We start from the raw sequence: 17052 nt of genomic DNA on the forward strand, positions 1-17052 counted from the left end.
ATGACACCTTTCTATATCTCTTCTGTTGGTTTTGGAACCCTGATGGTGAAAGCCAAGTATAAAATGAAGAGTGTCTTGGTCTGTGTTGCATTAGATTTTACACGGTTTAGTATTTGCTGCTGCATAATGGGATGAAGTGCTTGGGGCACTTTGAAACCAAGCACTGGAAAACAGTGTCATTGTTTACACAATCTTGGTTTGGATTTGGTTTCAGGAGTTGGAAGAGTCGCTGTATAGAGATGAAAATGTCAAGAGTCTTGATGACTTCTATGATCCTTGTTTTCTACTTCAGCTCTTCAGTGAATTGACCAGACCAGGTAAAGTGAATGCTCCTCTTCGATATTTTATTTAATTATTTTTACTCTGCTGTGGGAGCTGCATGGCTCCATCTGTAGCTCTGTTATTCAAAGTCTAAGGGAAAAAATTTCTTCAAAGAAATCATGTGCCTTGTTTTGGGGAGAGAAAATATATACATCCTTTAACCATCTACTGAATTGCATTGTAATTTTCAGAATGGCTTAAAAAGTAACTGGACATAATTACTGTTAAAGTCTTTTTTTTTTTTTTTTCTTTTAAAGCAGTTTTCTAAATAGGGTTATCTTTCTAGTGGAACTTAGGTACTCGGGTAGGTACAGTAGTACAGCATGCCAACCAATTTTTTTTCAGAAGACTAGGTGTTCCTTCATATCTCTTTCAAATATAGTTGGCTAACCCTGTGTAGAGGGAGTGATATGCTTAATATGATGAGAGATTTTTAAACTGGAACTAAAAACAGCTTAGGAGAGTTAAAAACTGGACAAAGATTTGTATTCTGTTATCTATAGAATATCATTCTGTACAGCACAGTACAACTATAATGTAAAATGGACCAGTAGAGAATATCCTCTGCTGGAAGGTTGTATACTTTCTGGTGCTTGTGTAGAGCTGTATCCTGTGCCAATTTTGGTGTCACAGAAACATGATGAGCTAAAAAGGCATTGGAGAGTTGGTGCCTTCTGCCCCACCTGCAATTGATAGGAATGCTCTGAAATGGGGCTGCCTTGTGGCTGAATTTTTAGGAGCAATAATCACCTACTTTCAGCCATGTTCTCAACGGGAGCTGGGCAGAGACAAGACAGGTTGGAGAACATGCCCTGCAGCGTTCAGAGGAGCGCTCTGGGCACAAGGTGGAAGCTGCCCTTACTGAGGAAGGATGAGGTGGTTTCTTAACCAGAGAGACTTTCTGTGAGGGATGCTGAGAGAAATGGAGGTGTGACCTGATACAGGCTGTGCTTATTTTAGAGGGAAACATCAGCCAATTAATTTTCCATCAGACAGATGTGTGGGGCCACTGTGTATCATGAACATGCCTGTGCTCATTATCTTTGGAAAATCTGATACGATCTACACGGTGCTTGAAAACCGTTTGCTTAGCCTCACTTTCCTTGTTTGACATGACTGCTGTGCATATGGACATCCCTGCTGTTGTTCACATGCAGCTGCCTGTTTGGAGGGCATTTAAAGATCAAAGTGAGGCAACTATAAGGAATTTCCTAACCAGCGCCCTCTCTGTGTTGACTGTGGTTAACCACCGTGTAGTTAAACTGGATTTTGTTTTCCACAACAATAACATCACAAGCAATTAGCAGGCTGATAACTCTTTCAGTGAAATCAAACTGAGTCTTACTTTGCTCACCTAAACCTTTATAGTACGGTACCTGTTTTGTGTGTTCTTAGCCTTTATTCAGGTGTAGTTGCAGTCTGCTCTTTATAATTTCGTGTTCTAATTTTCTGAGGAAAAAATACCAAAGCTACGAGGTATTTTGCAGTAGGGTGGATCTTAGGCAATCCAGTTAATGCTGGATTTGGGATTGTTAGTGATGAAGAATGGGAGCAAGCCAGGCTCTCTTGGACCTAGGTGTAATAGCTGAAAAAGTGCATAACGCTGTCACTGGCCACCGGTTTAACTGGTGGCAGGGATGAGGTGACCTGTTGGTGGTACAGTCACACAGCGAGGACAGCCACAAAGCAGCAGCGGCAGGGCTGAGGGAGCTTGTGCAGGAGGAGCCCTTAGCCTTAGCCCTCAGCATAGGCTGAGTGGTAAACTGGGGTGGGGAAAAACACTTCTCTAAATCACTCCACACCCAGTGAGAGTCTGTGCCCTAAGAGGGGCATTTTTAGAGGGCAGAAATGATTTGTGAGCTGGAGTCCCGTGGTGCTCCTACATCATGTCAGCTGCTTTTGGAATCCCCAATTCTTTATTTATTCGCTCTTTGTACTGGCTGCACGGTGTCCTGCACAGATGTTATATAACTGCTAAACTTATAAACACAGACTTAGGGCACAGTGTTTAATGCTCACTGAGTAAAAACGAAGTCTGGAGTTAGGCAGATAGCAAGTTCTGTCTAACTTTAGCTCTGATAAGCATCTTGTGAAAAGCTTTTCCATCATGATTCTCAAGGTACTTTAAACAGACATAGAATTAGCTTTTTTTTTTTTTTAATTTTATTTTTATTTTTAATAATAGCTTGTTATTTTAGCTTAGTTAGTTTTTGAGCACACTCTTGAAGGTCAGCTGGATGGAAAATATTTCCAGTGCATGTTTGCAGTGGAAGAAACTTTTCTAAATAAATCTCTCTGTGAGCAGCTTGAACTTTACTGCTGTAGTAAGGACCTTGGACTTCTCTGTGATATCACTGCATGAAATTATTCACATTTTCCATCTACGTGCTGTTACATACTCCTTTTGGCGGTCGGGTGGTGTCCTTGCCCAGTTCCTGAAAGGAGAGGGAGGTGGAGCTTTATCTGTATGAGCTCTGGTGGGATGAGAGGAGTGCCATCCTAACCAACCAGGCATCTTTTTGCTCCCTAGGAGAATGGCTGAGCTGTTTTTGAACTATTCCAGTTAAAGTGGATGTGCTTTGGTGAGGAGCGGTGCAGGGAAGTGTACAGTAATTCCTAGTACTGAAATAATTGCTAAAACCACTTACTGAAAAGACCTGGCACTGCACTTCAGCGATGCTTTTGCATTGGCCGTGTTGAAGCATGCTGGGTGGGAGGCAGTGCAGGGAGGCGGAGACCTGTCCCCTAACTAGAGGAGCTGGGTGTGAAACTGCCAGGCAGAGAGAGGAGGAGGAGTTCTGGCAGCAGGGAAACAGCCCAGCTGCTGCTGCGGGGGCATAAATAATCTGTGATTTTTATTTTTTTAGTTTTAATATATATTTTTGAAATGTATTAGGCATATGTGTGTGGTGATTGGGAAGGAAATCAGAGGACCAAATATAGTCACTTGTCTGAAGGCTAGAGCCTCTTAAATAGGAATGTTTATTTCTCCAAAAATTCCTCTTGGTCTTCAGTGTGAATTGCAAGAAATTGCATGAAAATGATTGCTGAACTCAGAACCTCCATACATTTTCACTTGAGCTGGCAAAATACAAGCAAGGTGCTGTTCTGTTCCAGTACGGGTGAATGGCATACACTAGGTAGTAGGACAGGACATAATCTGGAGGTTTTGCATCAAGTCATTTCTAGCCATCAGTGAGCAGAAGTGGCACAGGCTCCTCAAAACACACAGCCTTTAAATAAGAAACTCCACATCCTGGTGACAAAGCTGTATGGAAGATAAATGCTAGATTCAAGGGTGTGTTTTCTTAATCTGGCTGCTTACTGTTCATTGCTGGACAGTCTTTTCTGTCTTATAAGGACAGAGGGGTACAGCTCAGTACTTCAGTAGGGACATGCCTTACCAGCAGAATTGCTTGTGCATGCATGATCACAGTTCCTTATTTTTATTGTGGCTTATGGCTTATTTAGATATTATTCTCCTGTCCATTCTAGTACAGAAGCTCTTTAATGCAGGTCGGTTTTCCGTTGGCTGTGCTGATCTTTCTTTCAGGCACCAAATGCCCAGAAAATGGTTGTAGAAGAGAGTTTTCCTTGTTCTTTCTTGCACTTAGCTTTCCTGAAACAGTGAGATGTGTGATGTTCACAGAACTTACTCCTAACTTTGCATGATCTACCAGGCAGACTTGTATCTGTCTCAAATAAATGAGGGTAACCACCTTTAATTTCAGCTCGGGTAAAGAATTCTTGCAGCGTAATTTGCAGGATGATTTGTTAGCTGAAGGCGCCTTCAGCTTATGCAGCTATGGTGAAGTAATAGTTTGTAAGGGTAGGTCTAGAAATTGGAGTTTATGAGCAGAGGTTTTGTTAAGGATTATAGTGCTGTTATATACCCTGTGACATGTGAGTATGATGTGCTGAATGTTTTTCTTTCTTTTTTCCCTTCTTCTCTGACAGAGTGTGTAGTGGCATGTCACAAGTTTGTTGAAGTCAATGCCCTGGGCCTAACAGTGGCTGCACTTAGCAGCTACGATGCCAACATGAGAGCAGCAGCATATTTTGTTCTGTCTTCTTTTCGTTCTCATCTGGAAGGAGCTCGCTTCCGAGAACAGAGGCAGGTGAGTCTGAACTCAGTTGATCATTTGGACATTTTATGTCATGGCCACTTACAGGAGAGGTGCTGCCTTACTCATCTGTCTACCTACACATGATAAAAGAGCCAACAGAAGCATTTTATCCTCCATCCCACTGTTTGTCTTTCACTTTGTGCTTGCTCCTTCTGTAATCAATGGGTGGAAAAAAAAGGGGAAAATGTTCTAGAAATTCTTATGGTTTTTACTTGTGGGAATGGAAATCCCAATGGAATTGATATTTGATTATTGCCTATGAAATATTCTAAAAACTTATTTATGCATTCACACACTCCTGTTGTATTTGTTTGGATGCTGTTTCAAGCTTTTCTCCCCTGGGTTCTTGTGCTGCAGTTGCTGTATCTCATGGATGCTGTGCAAAATGGAATCCAGAAGCAGAACCTCAGATTTACCTTCTCTTTAACCCTCTACATCGCTCGTGTGGCACAGCAGATGCTGAAGCCAGGTAATCTACTGTGTGTGTTGAACTTGTGGCGTGTTAAAGAGGAGAGAGTGCATGTGCATGGGATGATGTCCTGGAGACTGAGGTAGTTGTGAGAGTTGCAGCAGCCATAAAATATATTTTCATGTATTTCAAAGGTACACTTAAATGTATAACTCTGTGCTTATAACTCTCACTTATGCAGTAACAATTTTCATAGGGTATTTTCATGTTTCATGATTAGAGCTGATAGCACAGAGTTGTGAGGTAACTGTAAACGTGCATAGGACTGGATTGAATGTGCTCATAAGGCAGCCTCTGCTGGGGTGCCTGTTTTGCCCTGTGGAATGGCCAAACCTTAGCAGCTCTAAAAAAAATTAAAAAATGGTTGTATGTTTGAATTTCCCCTCCAACTACTCTGGCCCAGCTCAAGTTGTGCCCTAGAGGTCTGCACATGGAGCCAAACCATCACAGTGCAGAATCCCAGGTCAGGGCTGAGCAGGTGCCTCCCTCCCTTGTGAAACCTTGTGGCTGGCACAGGAGAAAGCACTTCTGCTATCCATTGCTTTGATGGATGTTTACTAGGGACAAGTGTAGTGCTACTTGCTTCCAGCTGCTGTTGACAATGCTTTGTGTCAAATAGTAAAATTGGAGGGATTCTAGTTTTTAAGAGAACTGTGGAATTTTTGTCCTGATGTGTATCTGTAGACTGAAAATGGTGATTGCCTGATGTGAAGTTTTAAGCTTGAAATGTGGAGAGATTTGCCTCTAACTTTGCAGCAGGCTTCTCTTTTGTCATTGAAGTAACATTGGACTTGCTGAAAACCGAGCCGTGTTGAATATTTATCTTAGAACCTGCTGTGTGCACATTCTGAATGAACTTAGGTTGGGGGAAGAGAAGAAGTAGGATGGCCAACAATAAAATCAGCCTCAGAGCACAAGGCCTCCTCGCTGTAATTAGCGTGCTGTTCTGACAGCGAGCTGAAAAACTGGCAAATACAGGTTGCATTTATTTTTATGCGTGGTTGTGTATTGGGAACATTGTCCTCCTCCTCAGTAACCATTGTTTCTCTTCACAGAGGAGCACATGTATACAAAGATAAACAGATTCCTTCTGTCACACCAGTACTTGGACCTGAGGAAAGTACCAGGGTTTTTTCAGCTTTTCTACAGTTTTGATTTTGAGGTAATGCAAATCCCATCATAAGTATCCACTAATTCTTCTGAAAATAATAGAAAAAAGCTATGAAAATGCAAACAAATTTTAATCTTCCATAATTAGTTAATTAAAGGAAGGTAATTGTTGAGTTCTTAGTTTTGTTTTATATTTGAATAAGTATTTTTTCTGTTTCTTTGTGTTTTTTTTTTTAATAATAGCAGATAATGAAATCATGAATTGTGCTGTGCACTGTATAGCAGAACAAGCAGAATGTTGTGTCCTAGGCAGCTTGATTCATGTTTGAGTTTAGATTATTAAAGTTGAGTTCAATGGAGGTAGTTTAGAAACTTTTTTTAGAAACTTTTTTTTTTTTTAGAAACTTTTCAGTTTAGAAACTTCTTAGGAACTTTTCAAGCTTTTCAGTGCATATTTGGGCTGTAGAGTAACTGTTGATGGATGTTGTTACTGATTAAATTTGATGGGGATAAAGGTTGAGAAGTCCAGAAGAAGCTGTTAAGACTGTGCTGGCATTCCCAGGGGACCAGTTTGTTGTGCTTTATGAGCAGATATTTTAAATGTCTGATGGAACTATTTTTATTATGGCTTCCAGCACAAAATAGAACGTGAGTGGGTTCTCAGACTTCTCGGAGAAGGGCTGCGTGATAAACATTGCTACCAGCTTTATGACTACCAGAGGATATTCCATGTCATCCTTTCGTTTTTCAACAGTCCCTTGTGTGATGAGGTCTCCCAGGTAAGAATATATATTTTAAGAAATAAATAAATAAGTTGCACCATTAAGAGATCTTAACCAAATACGAAGCAGAAAGTAGCAGTTGACTCTTCCCTTTCCCTCTTGAAAATCTATTCTATGTTGATTTTGCATCTGCTGGGGAGGGAAAAGCCTACTTTTGTCTAAATCAGTCACATCCTTGGCTCCTGAATAGAACGATCACTGCCATCATGGAACTTCAGTCACCCTCATCAGCTGATGGTCTGGCTGTACAGTCTTACTTCTATTTCTTCATAAAAAAAAATACTGCAGCAGCTTCAGTTTTCCTCATATGATCAGGGTCTTTGCTTATTTAGGTCTGCTTATTCCCTAACTAGCATGTTATCTGTACAGTGCTTTAGCTGGAAGAAAGTTCAGAAGAAAGCAGCTCTAATGTGCAAAGACATCCACCCTGAGAAATCCAGTCTGTTAAGAGTATCTTGGTTAGGAATGAGACTCTTTGACAGAGAGAAAGCTGTCTTGCTCCTAAAGACTTCATTTTTTTAAGAGTAGTGTTTGTGTGTATGAAGCCTTAAAAAGAGGATCTTTTTTTTCCCTGGGGCTGCTAAGAACACGTGGTGTTTGGAAAAACATTTTAACTTTAAGTTGATTAAATTCCGGATAACAGCCAGATTGCTACCATTATACTTCTCAAAGATAGATAATAATAATATCTTGACTATATTCTGATTTCGTAAAAGAACAAATTACGTTTTCTGTTTCAGAATCATATTCTGGAGATACTACAAAATGCTGCCCATGTCACCAAAGCTGCTTATGAGCTCATACAAGACCACAGCCTCCTAACCTGGATACTGCATATTTTAGAGAAAAGGTAACTAGGGAAATATTGTTGGTGAAATGAGAACAATCCCATTGTGCACACAGGAAATAATTATGCAACTGAATATAAAAACAAGTGGTGACATACAAAAATGGCCTGATGGTGGTTGTGATGTTTGGCACTTATGGCTGTAGAAAAAATTAGAAAAAAAAGTTATTTTTTGTGTACATGAATCTTTCATTTCTAATACCCACACTTCATGTCCTGTTGCAGGACCTCTGACTTGGCAAGACAGGGAATTTGAGGTTGCTATAACATTCCTCCTCCACTTGCCTGTCCCTCACATACGTGCTCATATATGCATGCAGGCATGCACACACAATCTTTTTTGCATAGATTCTCCTGGCAGGTTCACACAAGATGTCAAGGTCATCGGTGTTGTGATCAGCCTGACCAAGTCCCCACTGAGAACCCCACAGTGGTAACAGCACATTGCATCCAGTTCCCAGGAGCTGGTGCTGGGGATGAGTCCTGCCCTGCTGTTTTGCACCTCTATTTGGTACAATTTGGTACAAGTTGGAAATCAAAAAGTCTGGGGTCTCTTTGGCACTCACTGCTTAATTTGTGGTTGTACTTTTGAAGAATATTCTTCTTGCATCCTCTGTACAAAAATGTGATCACTTTTTCCTATTTTTCCTTGTCTATTTTTCCCCCTGGATCTGTCTTCCTAATGGATATTTGTTTTTTTCTTTGTTTCAGATTTCTGGAAAACAAGCTGCTAAATAAAATCATTTCCTTAATCCATACTCTGTGGCTCACAAATGTAGGAGGCAATAGAGAAAGCAAGAAAAAATCCCAGGAGAAGAGGAAGTTTCTTCCTATTCAGCTTGTAAATGAATTTCTGTACATTTTGATAACATTAGTCAAACACATTAGGTGAGTTTTTTGTTTGTTTTGTTTATATTTTTAATCAATTTGCTTGTCATCCCCTGTCCAGTTTGAAATTTATTAAGTCTTGAAGAATTTCTTGATCTCCGGATAGTTTAATGCTTTTTCTCCCCTTCAGTTTCTGAACTGTGCCTGTGAATTGTACAAGGAGAAATCGTGCAGAGTTTTACACGATGATGTTAAGAAGGGGTCAGTCTCTTCTCTCCAGATTTAGTGAACTTAGCTGCCAATGCACAGCAGCTGCAGCAGGGAGAGTTGTAAGGAAATGGATAGATGACCAGTTCTGTTTGTGTTCGTAATAACACCTGCAGCTCTTCATGCAGACAAGTATTCCCATAGCCTAGGAAATCCATGTTTGTTTTTATTTCCTCAAAATCTAGAAAATACATGCAAAATAAAGAAGTGTAGGTGAAGCTCCAGGACCTCTGGCCTCATTATTGTGTGCCACATGCCTTTAGTTTTTACAAGTAGGAGAGCAAAGGCTATGTTGCATGATCTGTTCTGCCAGACACTAGTGGAGATCCTGTGGGAACAAAATTAATTATTACTGGCATCCTGAGAAACAAAAGTATGTGTGTGGAGAACTGCAGGAAAAAACTGTAGGAGGGGACTGTGAGGAGGAAAAACCTGTACTCACTGCATTTTATTAATTAGCATGCAGAAAACTACATGGCAATTTTGTTTGTTTTTATTTTTATAGGACTAATTTAGATCTATCCAAACTGGCTCAATTTTTGACTACATTCAGTTCCGTGCTGGGATATCGTGCTACAGTTGCTGAGGCCTTCAAGGAGATGAGTCGCTTCACTGTGAACGACAGTGTTCTCTCAAACAAAGACATTTTGCTGCTGTTGCATAAGTGGAGTGTCATTGAGAAAGACCTGCAGCTCCAGGATGATGTGCAGACTCTCGCTCAGAAATACCAAATCAAAGAATTGCTTAGTAAGTACTAAAAATATTTAAGCAACCCCAACAACATTGCTTCTCTATACACTAACCATGAAAGTTAGGCATACTTCACAGAAAGTATTAATAACTTTTGTCAATCAGTTACAGCTCGGCGGAGGAGGAATGGAAATGGAAAGCCAATTTTCAGGTCTTTATTCTAGTGATTTCTAACTTTAACACAATTCTGGAAGCCTTAAAGCAATTCAGTTTTAAAAAGGGAAAGAGCTTTAAAATAGAACTTAGTTGCAGATCTAGCACATTTGGGATGGGAAAAATTTACAAGCCCATGGTTGACAGTACTTTATCAGCCACACTCAGCCGGGATGCAGCTGTGTTGGAGGCTTTGCTCCTTCAGCCTGTGTTATTAAAAAGCAGCGTAACTGCTGCTATCACCTTCTGTGGGCTGGCATGTGCTGTGACTCCACTAGCACAAAGAACAGCTGTTTGAGGATTTCTCATGACCTGGTATAAATAATGTAGCTTTGCTGGCAAAACTGCATCTCATGGACCTCTGAAATACTGCCATCGCTTTGCTTTGAGCCAGGGCCTCGTTATTGTCCGTGTCCAAGTTAGGCAATCCAGTTGAGAGAGGTGTTTCAGCCTGGGAGTTACTGGGAGCTGCCTGTAGTCCGTTTCCTCTGAATTGCACAGGCTCAGTTAGGTTGTTAATGAGGCTACTACTTATCCTTTTAGCAACTGAAACAACACACGATGCCGTCTGTACTGAATAATTTTGTACAAAGTCCTTTGGAGGACCTGATGTCTGTTTTGATGTTGTTTTTCTTACATAAAATATTAAAGAAAAGAACAAATCCCAAGCCTCGTCTCAAGGACATCATCACGCTCGGAAAAAGAAAGAGACGGAAAGAGAAGATGACACTGCTGAGGAGCTAAAAGTCTCTGAGCTGGAGAAATGCAGAGATGATCTGAATGCCATATTTGCCCACTGGGAACCTGCTTTCCCGGCAATGCTTAACAAACATCCAGAGGAGCCCCTCAAATCTGGTGACCTTGCAGATGAAACAGTCAATCTTAACTGTGCGACCACTTCCATAGTAACTAAATGGCTCGTAAAGTCGATGGTTGAGCACAGTCTCAATATGAAAAATGTTTTGCTAACTCTGCGGTGGCTGCAGAATTGCGTCCTGCCGCACCCAGGGGTAGTGCAGGAGGTGCTCGGGGACGAGACGCTGAGAAACAACATCTTCAAGTTTTACACCCAGATCTGTGAGGCCAACAGTGGGACAGCTGGACACTTGGAAGAGCTCTGTTTGTTCAGTTCAATCATGCTTCACCTCATGGATGCTCAGGGCCTGACTAACAACAGCTTTCATGAGCTCGTGAAAACGTTGTGCCTGTCAGCGATGACGGAAGAGGAGGTGAACAAGAAAGGTAACTTGTCTTTTCTTTTCCACTTGCATTACAAGGCAGAGGGGCTAATGGTAGTTCCATGGGGTTTTTTAGTCAACAGAACTGAAGTTTGCCTGTGTCTGTTGGTGCTCATCACTCAACAAAGTGAAGATTTTTATCTCTGGTGGTGTGGCCATGTGGGTTGGTAGCACAGAGCGTGGCTGTACTGTAGGGATTTCTGGTAGTACAGTAGTCATACTCCCTGGAAGAAACTTTCCTTTCTAGGATTATAATGGAGTTCGGTGAGGTGTATAACACACAACTCCAAGGGACAAAATAGTCTGCAACAAATAAGTCCAGGTGGGTTATGATCCGTGTACTGCTCAGTGTTCCTATTTGATAGAGAAAGACACAGGTCAAATTTCAAAGCTTTTCATTTAAACCTGTCAGAAGGGTGTGCTAACAAGAAACCACTTTCTTTCCTCACTATGGGAAGGATCGTTGGCTTTCTATGAGCAAAAAACCCACATTTTCCATCTAGGAAAGGGTTAGTAAAACATAGTTCTGGAGGTAAAGTGGGTTATTTTGGTATTGTGAATGTGGAAATATAAGCATATCTGTTCTGATTTTTCTCTAATTTTTCTTCCACAGCTGTTTGTGTATTCCTGACTTCTGTTTACATTGGGGACATATGGCTTGGAGCACAGGAGCCAGATATGTTAATAACCCATGTCAAATTGATCTGCAGTAATACAGATGACAAATTAAACAATGATGACATGGAAACTCATAAACAAGGAGAAGAAACTATTGTGCCTCTTTGCAAAACCCTTTACTCGGCTACATTGGGGCATTAATTCAGTGAACTGACACTTAGTCTTTAATGTTATATGCTCTGTCATCATTGCTGTGAGCCATGAAACCCTTCTGAACTGTTCCTCATACAAATCTAACTTACTTTGTCATAAGATCAATATTTTATTACTGTGTGCAAACTCAGGGGGGAAGACTTGTATTCATCATCTCTCAGTGGAACATTAAAGCCGTAATTTTCCTTTTTCTTCAACCGTAAGGGTACTGAATGTCATTTACACCACTTTTAACTTTCTGAAGAACCAAAAAGGGCTGATGAATGTGTTGCCTCTGGACTCTATTTCAGTCTCCATCCTCTCTCCAATGTAAGATGGGGAAAAGGACTGCAGTACTTCACCACAGTCAAGTATAAGTGCAAACAAGTATTCAGGAGTTTAGCCGTGATGATCTACTATTTTTTTGAAGAACCCAGCTTCCTTCATGGTACAAGATGATAAAACCGGTACAAAGACAAGATGCTGAACACTGGCATCATGATGGTGTAGGATTCTTACATTTTTTCAATTCCTTTTGAAAGCATTTTTTCTCTCGGTTTTCTGGTTTTTCTGTGTGTGTGTGTTTTTTTTTTTTTTAATATATATACATATTTTTTTATTTAAAAAAAAAAGTCCTGACCATCACCACTGCTGGAACTTGCAATGAAGACCTCTCTTCTCTCCACTCTGAAAAGCTGAGAGAGAGAACTAAAACTCCAATGACTTGCTGCTGATTGATAATACATGTTTTTTATTGGAAATTCTCTGTGAAATCTGATACATATTTCTTGAACATGGCCTTGAGGGCAGATAATAAACCATTCCAGGTATGCAAACACGCAGGGTCTGAAGTTGAGCCTTTGAAGTGTAAAACAGGATTTATTAAATTGACTCATGAAAACGTGCTGTGCCTAGGTGCTTTGTACAAATTCTGTACTAGAGAAAAAAATCAGAAATGCACACTCCTTGTGTTATTTATATAATGTGCTTTTTTCAAAGAATAAAAGAACGTGAGATGCAAATAATGAGGATTGCTTCTGCATGTAAATATTTTCTCTTAAATAAGCCATAATATCTGTTTGAAGGCTTGGTTTAAAAATAGCAAAATACATCTTGAAAATGCTGCAAGCCCATTAGAGGCTAAAGTGTGACATAATATTGATACAGAATCCCTAGAGTGTGGCATCAAGAAATTTTCTTTGCAATGAAAAGGTGTTTTCTACTTAATTTAAAAAACAAAATGAAGAGATGAATGAAACCAAAGGATTTGCAAGTGCCAAAATATGAAATAAGTGGCTAGAACTGGAGCTAAATGGAAAGCTGTCTTGCCATCTCATCTGCCTGTAACAGAAAGCACTCATGACATGCAGGGAAAGAGTTTTCAGCTGTCTTGAGAGACATCTAGCAATGGTTTATAGTATGACTTGTTTGAGAGAATGTAAGAAATGAGATAGAACCATTCAACCAATGTAAAGACTGCAATGCAGAAATGTGTTTTCACATGGGACTAGAGAAATTCAGTCACTGCCCAAATCTATTGGCAATAAATAAAATGAATTTTCCCCCTGTCAAGTCTGTTTTGCCTCTGATGGCAACTGGTAAGCAATCTCCCTGTCTTAATTATGACCTTAGCTTTTCCATCCTGTTTTCTCCCCTGTCCTGTTGAGGAGGGGGAGCGGGAGAGCAGCTGGGTGGGAGCTGCCTGTAGTCCAGAGTCAACCCATCACAATATCTAATGTGTAACTGACCAGGAGTAGATGTACTTGTAGACCCTTCCAAGTGAACAAAACCCAAACCCTGAGTGCAACACCCCCTTTGTTACAGTCTTCCACAAGTTGCAAGCCCAGGCTGTTTTGCAGAGTGCACCTCTGTGCCTTGTAATACCCTTTCCCACGCCCTGTTTGCTTTACAAAAAATTGTGCAACTGTGTTACTGGCCAGAGCAGAATTCATTTGTTGAAGCTCACCCATGTGGAAGAGCAATTTGTGAGTTCAGATCTGTTTCTGGAAATAAGTGCATCACATGCAAATGGGCATGCTGAATTACTTCTGGTTAAACAACAATTTGCACACTGTGATATTTCCCTCTGTTAGTGGAAATGGCGATGTCTGCACACAGTTTTGTCACTGCTACAATAAGTAGGATGACTGTCAAGGTTACAGCTGGCTTTAGCTGACAAGGTGCGTGGTGCTACAGAAGTGTACAGTAGCATGAGGAGACCACGACTGCACCTAGAGCCAGTCTTGTGTGTCAGTATGCTTTCTTAAATGCAGGCTAATTATGTGTGAGCCTGCCATGAGGGTGCATATTTAAATGATGGTCTTCTGATAGCCTTAAATGTTTGGAAAAAACAGTATTGATTGATGTCTCCCTGGCTTTTAGTGTTTTGTTAGTATCTCCAACATTGCTATTAAAACATTCAAGGTTGGAGAAGAGTATTCTTCATACACTTTTTTTTATGGTTGGTTTGGAAGCAAAAATCATGTAAATAAGCTAACAATTTAAAGCTGCCAGCCTCTCATGTCAAAAATGTATAGCTCATATCTGCTTCTCAGTAAAGACAATGCTGCTCTGCATGTGGGAACTTTTAGAAACGAATTAGTCTCTCACTGCTTCTGTGAGCTTCAATGTGTTGTAGTAATGTAGCAATTAAAAGATTATTACGGCGTCCTTCAGGAAATAATGGTCAAATATCTTTAAAAAAGCAGATGGTTAGCAGTTGAATGATTTGTGTGTGTGAATTACTGCCAACATGCTCAAAATTCATTATAATAAATTACACGGTGAGTCATTTAAAAAAAATATGCTTCAATAAAATAAATTGTAGAGAGGATTCAGAAGTGGAAAGCTTGCCCGATGTATGGGCCTGTGTTTCAAAACAAGGAGTTCCTACAGCTTAGTGCAAGTTATTTGCTTCGATGTCCTTGTGATGAGAAGCATGCCCTGCAGTGGGCCCAGTGGCATACCCTCACAGAAATCACCATGAGGACAGGCCTTTTAAGCCTTTTCCTCAAAGTTGACAAGAATTTGGTGAAGGCAACAACCCCAAAGACACGCTGCTTCCTGAGGTACGAGGTATGTACAGAAGGTACCTGCAGGTTTGAGTGCAGGTGGGGCTCCTCAGGTTTGAGTGGACCTCAGCCCCACGGTGCTGGCGTGCAGGTGAGGAGACGTCTGACATGGTAGGAGGGCTTCACGTACTGTGAGCAACCGGGCTCAGTTGCTTGTATCATGTCTTGGAGGGGGGGCGCAGTGCATTTTGGGGTAGGATTTTTATGGTCATCAACTATTTGAACCTGCGGCATGAGGTGATTTGGGTCATGCCTTGTTGGCTGATGGCTGCAGCATTCTCAAGAGGGTGAGGATGCTGCAGGCTACAGAGGGAAGGCCTCTGTTAACTGAGGAGTCTGGGGGAAGGGGAAATAAAAGCACTAACTGGGAACAGCAGAGCACTGAAAGGGCCTTGAAATGGGTGTGTATAGAAATGTCACCGCAAGAAATGCATTTCTCTCCCCTCCTTCCGAGTTAGACATGTAAAATAAGCTTGCATTTTGCTTATTTTATCTTGTATTTAAAAAAAAAAAAAAAGGCAGTAATCATAATCTTTTAATTCCTAAGCCATTGTGAACGTTTCCAGATAATTTTATAGGAAAACAAAACCAAAACAAAACAAAAGCACTAACACCCTTTTCTGTGGTTACATACCACATACGTGTTTCAGTGTGCCTACTGCAAGAATGCTCCTCGTTACGAATGGGAGCATCAGGACATTTCAGAAATCCCCTTGGAAGCCATCTGTGGAAAGGAGGCTCTTGAGAAGCAGGTGTGGGGTCTGTCACAAGTCAGCGAGGAGGAGGATGGAGCCAATGGAGCCAGTCCTGCTGCTGGAGAGGATTTCTAGGTCAGGGCAGATGCATCCCTGAGGAGGAAAATGGGTTGAGATGGTGAGGTCTTCTTCAGCCTCCTGGTGTGATTGTAGACACAAGGTAGACACGACTTGCAGTAGGACAGGTGCTGACCAGGGAGAAATTCTCCCCCCCTTTAAGGCAAGGGGAACTTTTTTGCTAAACAGAAGGTAGTCTGGCTTTCACCACCACTGTTATTTGTGTGTCCTGTGTGAAGCAGCAAGAGATAAGCATATCTGAGAGGTGGGGAAGGCCATCTGAGCTGATTAATGGAAAACTTCGTCTCTCTGACACATCTCTGTCCATGTAATGTCTTCAGTTCCTGCAGTCTCCCCTTGTTTCCTCCACTTGTTCGTGACCTGGTAGACTTGAGGCCTTGATAGGATTCCACGCCTAACCAAAGTAGTAGTTGGTTTGCTCAAAAAGTAAACTGCAGAAGTGTTTACCTCAGAGATTTAAAAAATTTGTGGTTTTTTTTTTTTTTTTTTTTTTTTTTAAGGAAAACAACACTCAGCACAAATACATGCCTGGTGGTTTGGTCTGTCTCTTGCATTTGAGGCTTTTTTTACCACAGCCCAGCCCACCCGCTCCCTGCTAACATTGCAGCCCGCGCTCCCTGCGCAGCATGCGGCCGCTCTGGCAGTGCTTCACTGGAGGAGTTGTGGCTGCCTGCTTGGCGAGGTGAAATTTCTAAGTTTTTCCTCAGGTTTTGAATGAATTGTGTGCGGTCCTCAGCCCAGCAGCTCGCTGTGGGGTCTTTTACCCACTCCAGCCCTTGCTGCCTTCCACAGCCCGACTCTGCAATCGCGGCACCGTGCTTGCTGTAGCCCTAAGATACCATTTCGAGACTGTTCAGTTTCTTTGTCACCTGCCATTCCAAGAGAAAGCAAAAGGGGACTGGCTATTAGCAGCAAAACTATTTCTGGGCAACTGCTAAAGCTAATGAGTTTATTCAGGAAGACACAACCACTTGAGATAATGAATGCTGCCAATAGCTTTTTAAAGGCTGTTCTAGCTAACCAGTGTTTTAATAATTTTCATCTAACCCAAATATATATAATTTTGCAATAGGAAAATAAATACAAAGCATATTCTATCCTTGAGGGAACTGCTGAGCTTTAAGACAGTAGAGCAAGATGTAACCCTTCCATAAGCAAAGTTTTATTGTTGATGTTGCACTTGACGTTACTGCTTATTTTTCAGAGGCTGGCCAAGTGGAGATGTCTCTAAGATGCAATTGATGAGACTGCGAGCTGAGGACAGAGCCAGAAATAGATGACTTGTGTCACTGTGGCTATAAACAATGTTGTGCTGCCTGATCAATTTGTTGGTGGTTTCTTTCACAGCAAGAAAACCGAGTGAAGACTGATGCTGCAGAGACACCCCTGAGGATAAGAGGGCTCTGCGTGCGCTCAGGTAAGCAAAGCAGAACTCTTTGCAGGACA

General features: G+C 41.3%; 1 protein-coding gene across 2 annotated transcripts in view; it reads left to right on the forward strand.

The window, feature by feature from the left end:
- Positions 1–12251, forward strand: part of URB1 (URB1 ribosome biogenesis homolog) — a 45339-nt gene extending 33088 nt beyond the window's left edge. For both annotated transcript variants that reach the window (XM_032197396.1, XM_032197405.1), the window contains 10 exons: positions 215–317; positions 4279–4439; positions 4806–4917; positions 5973–6079; positions 6663–6806; positions 7550–7659; positions 8368–8544; positions 9257–9498; positions 10306–10896; positions 11506–12251. In XM_032197396.1, the coding sequence (XP_032053287.1) occupies positions 215–317; positions 4279–4439; positions 4806–4917; positions 5973–6079; positions 6663–6806; positions 7550–7659; positions 8368–8544; positions 9257–9498; positions 10306–10896; positions 11506–11711 (1953 nt within the window). In that variant the 3' untranslated portion in view covers positions 11712–12251. The remainder of the gene's footprint in view (positions 1–214; positions 318–4278; positions 4440–4805; positions 4918–5972; positions 6080–6662; positions 6807–7549; positions 7660–8367; positions 8545–9256; positions 9499–10305; positions 10897–11505) is intronic.
- The last annotated feature ends 4801 nt before the right edge of the window (positions 12252–17052 follow it).

The sequence above is a fragment of the Aythya fuligula genome, chromosome 1, assembly GCF_009819795.1.
Source record: "Aythya fuligula isolate bAytFul2 chromosome 1, bAytFul2.pri, whole genome shotgun sequence".
Lineage (NCBI taxonomy): Eukaryota > Metazoa > Chordata > Aves > Anseriformes > Anatidae > Aythya > Aythya fuligula.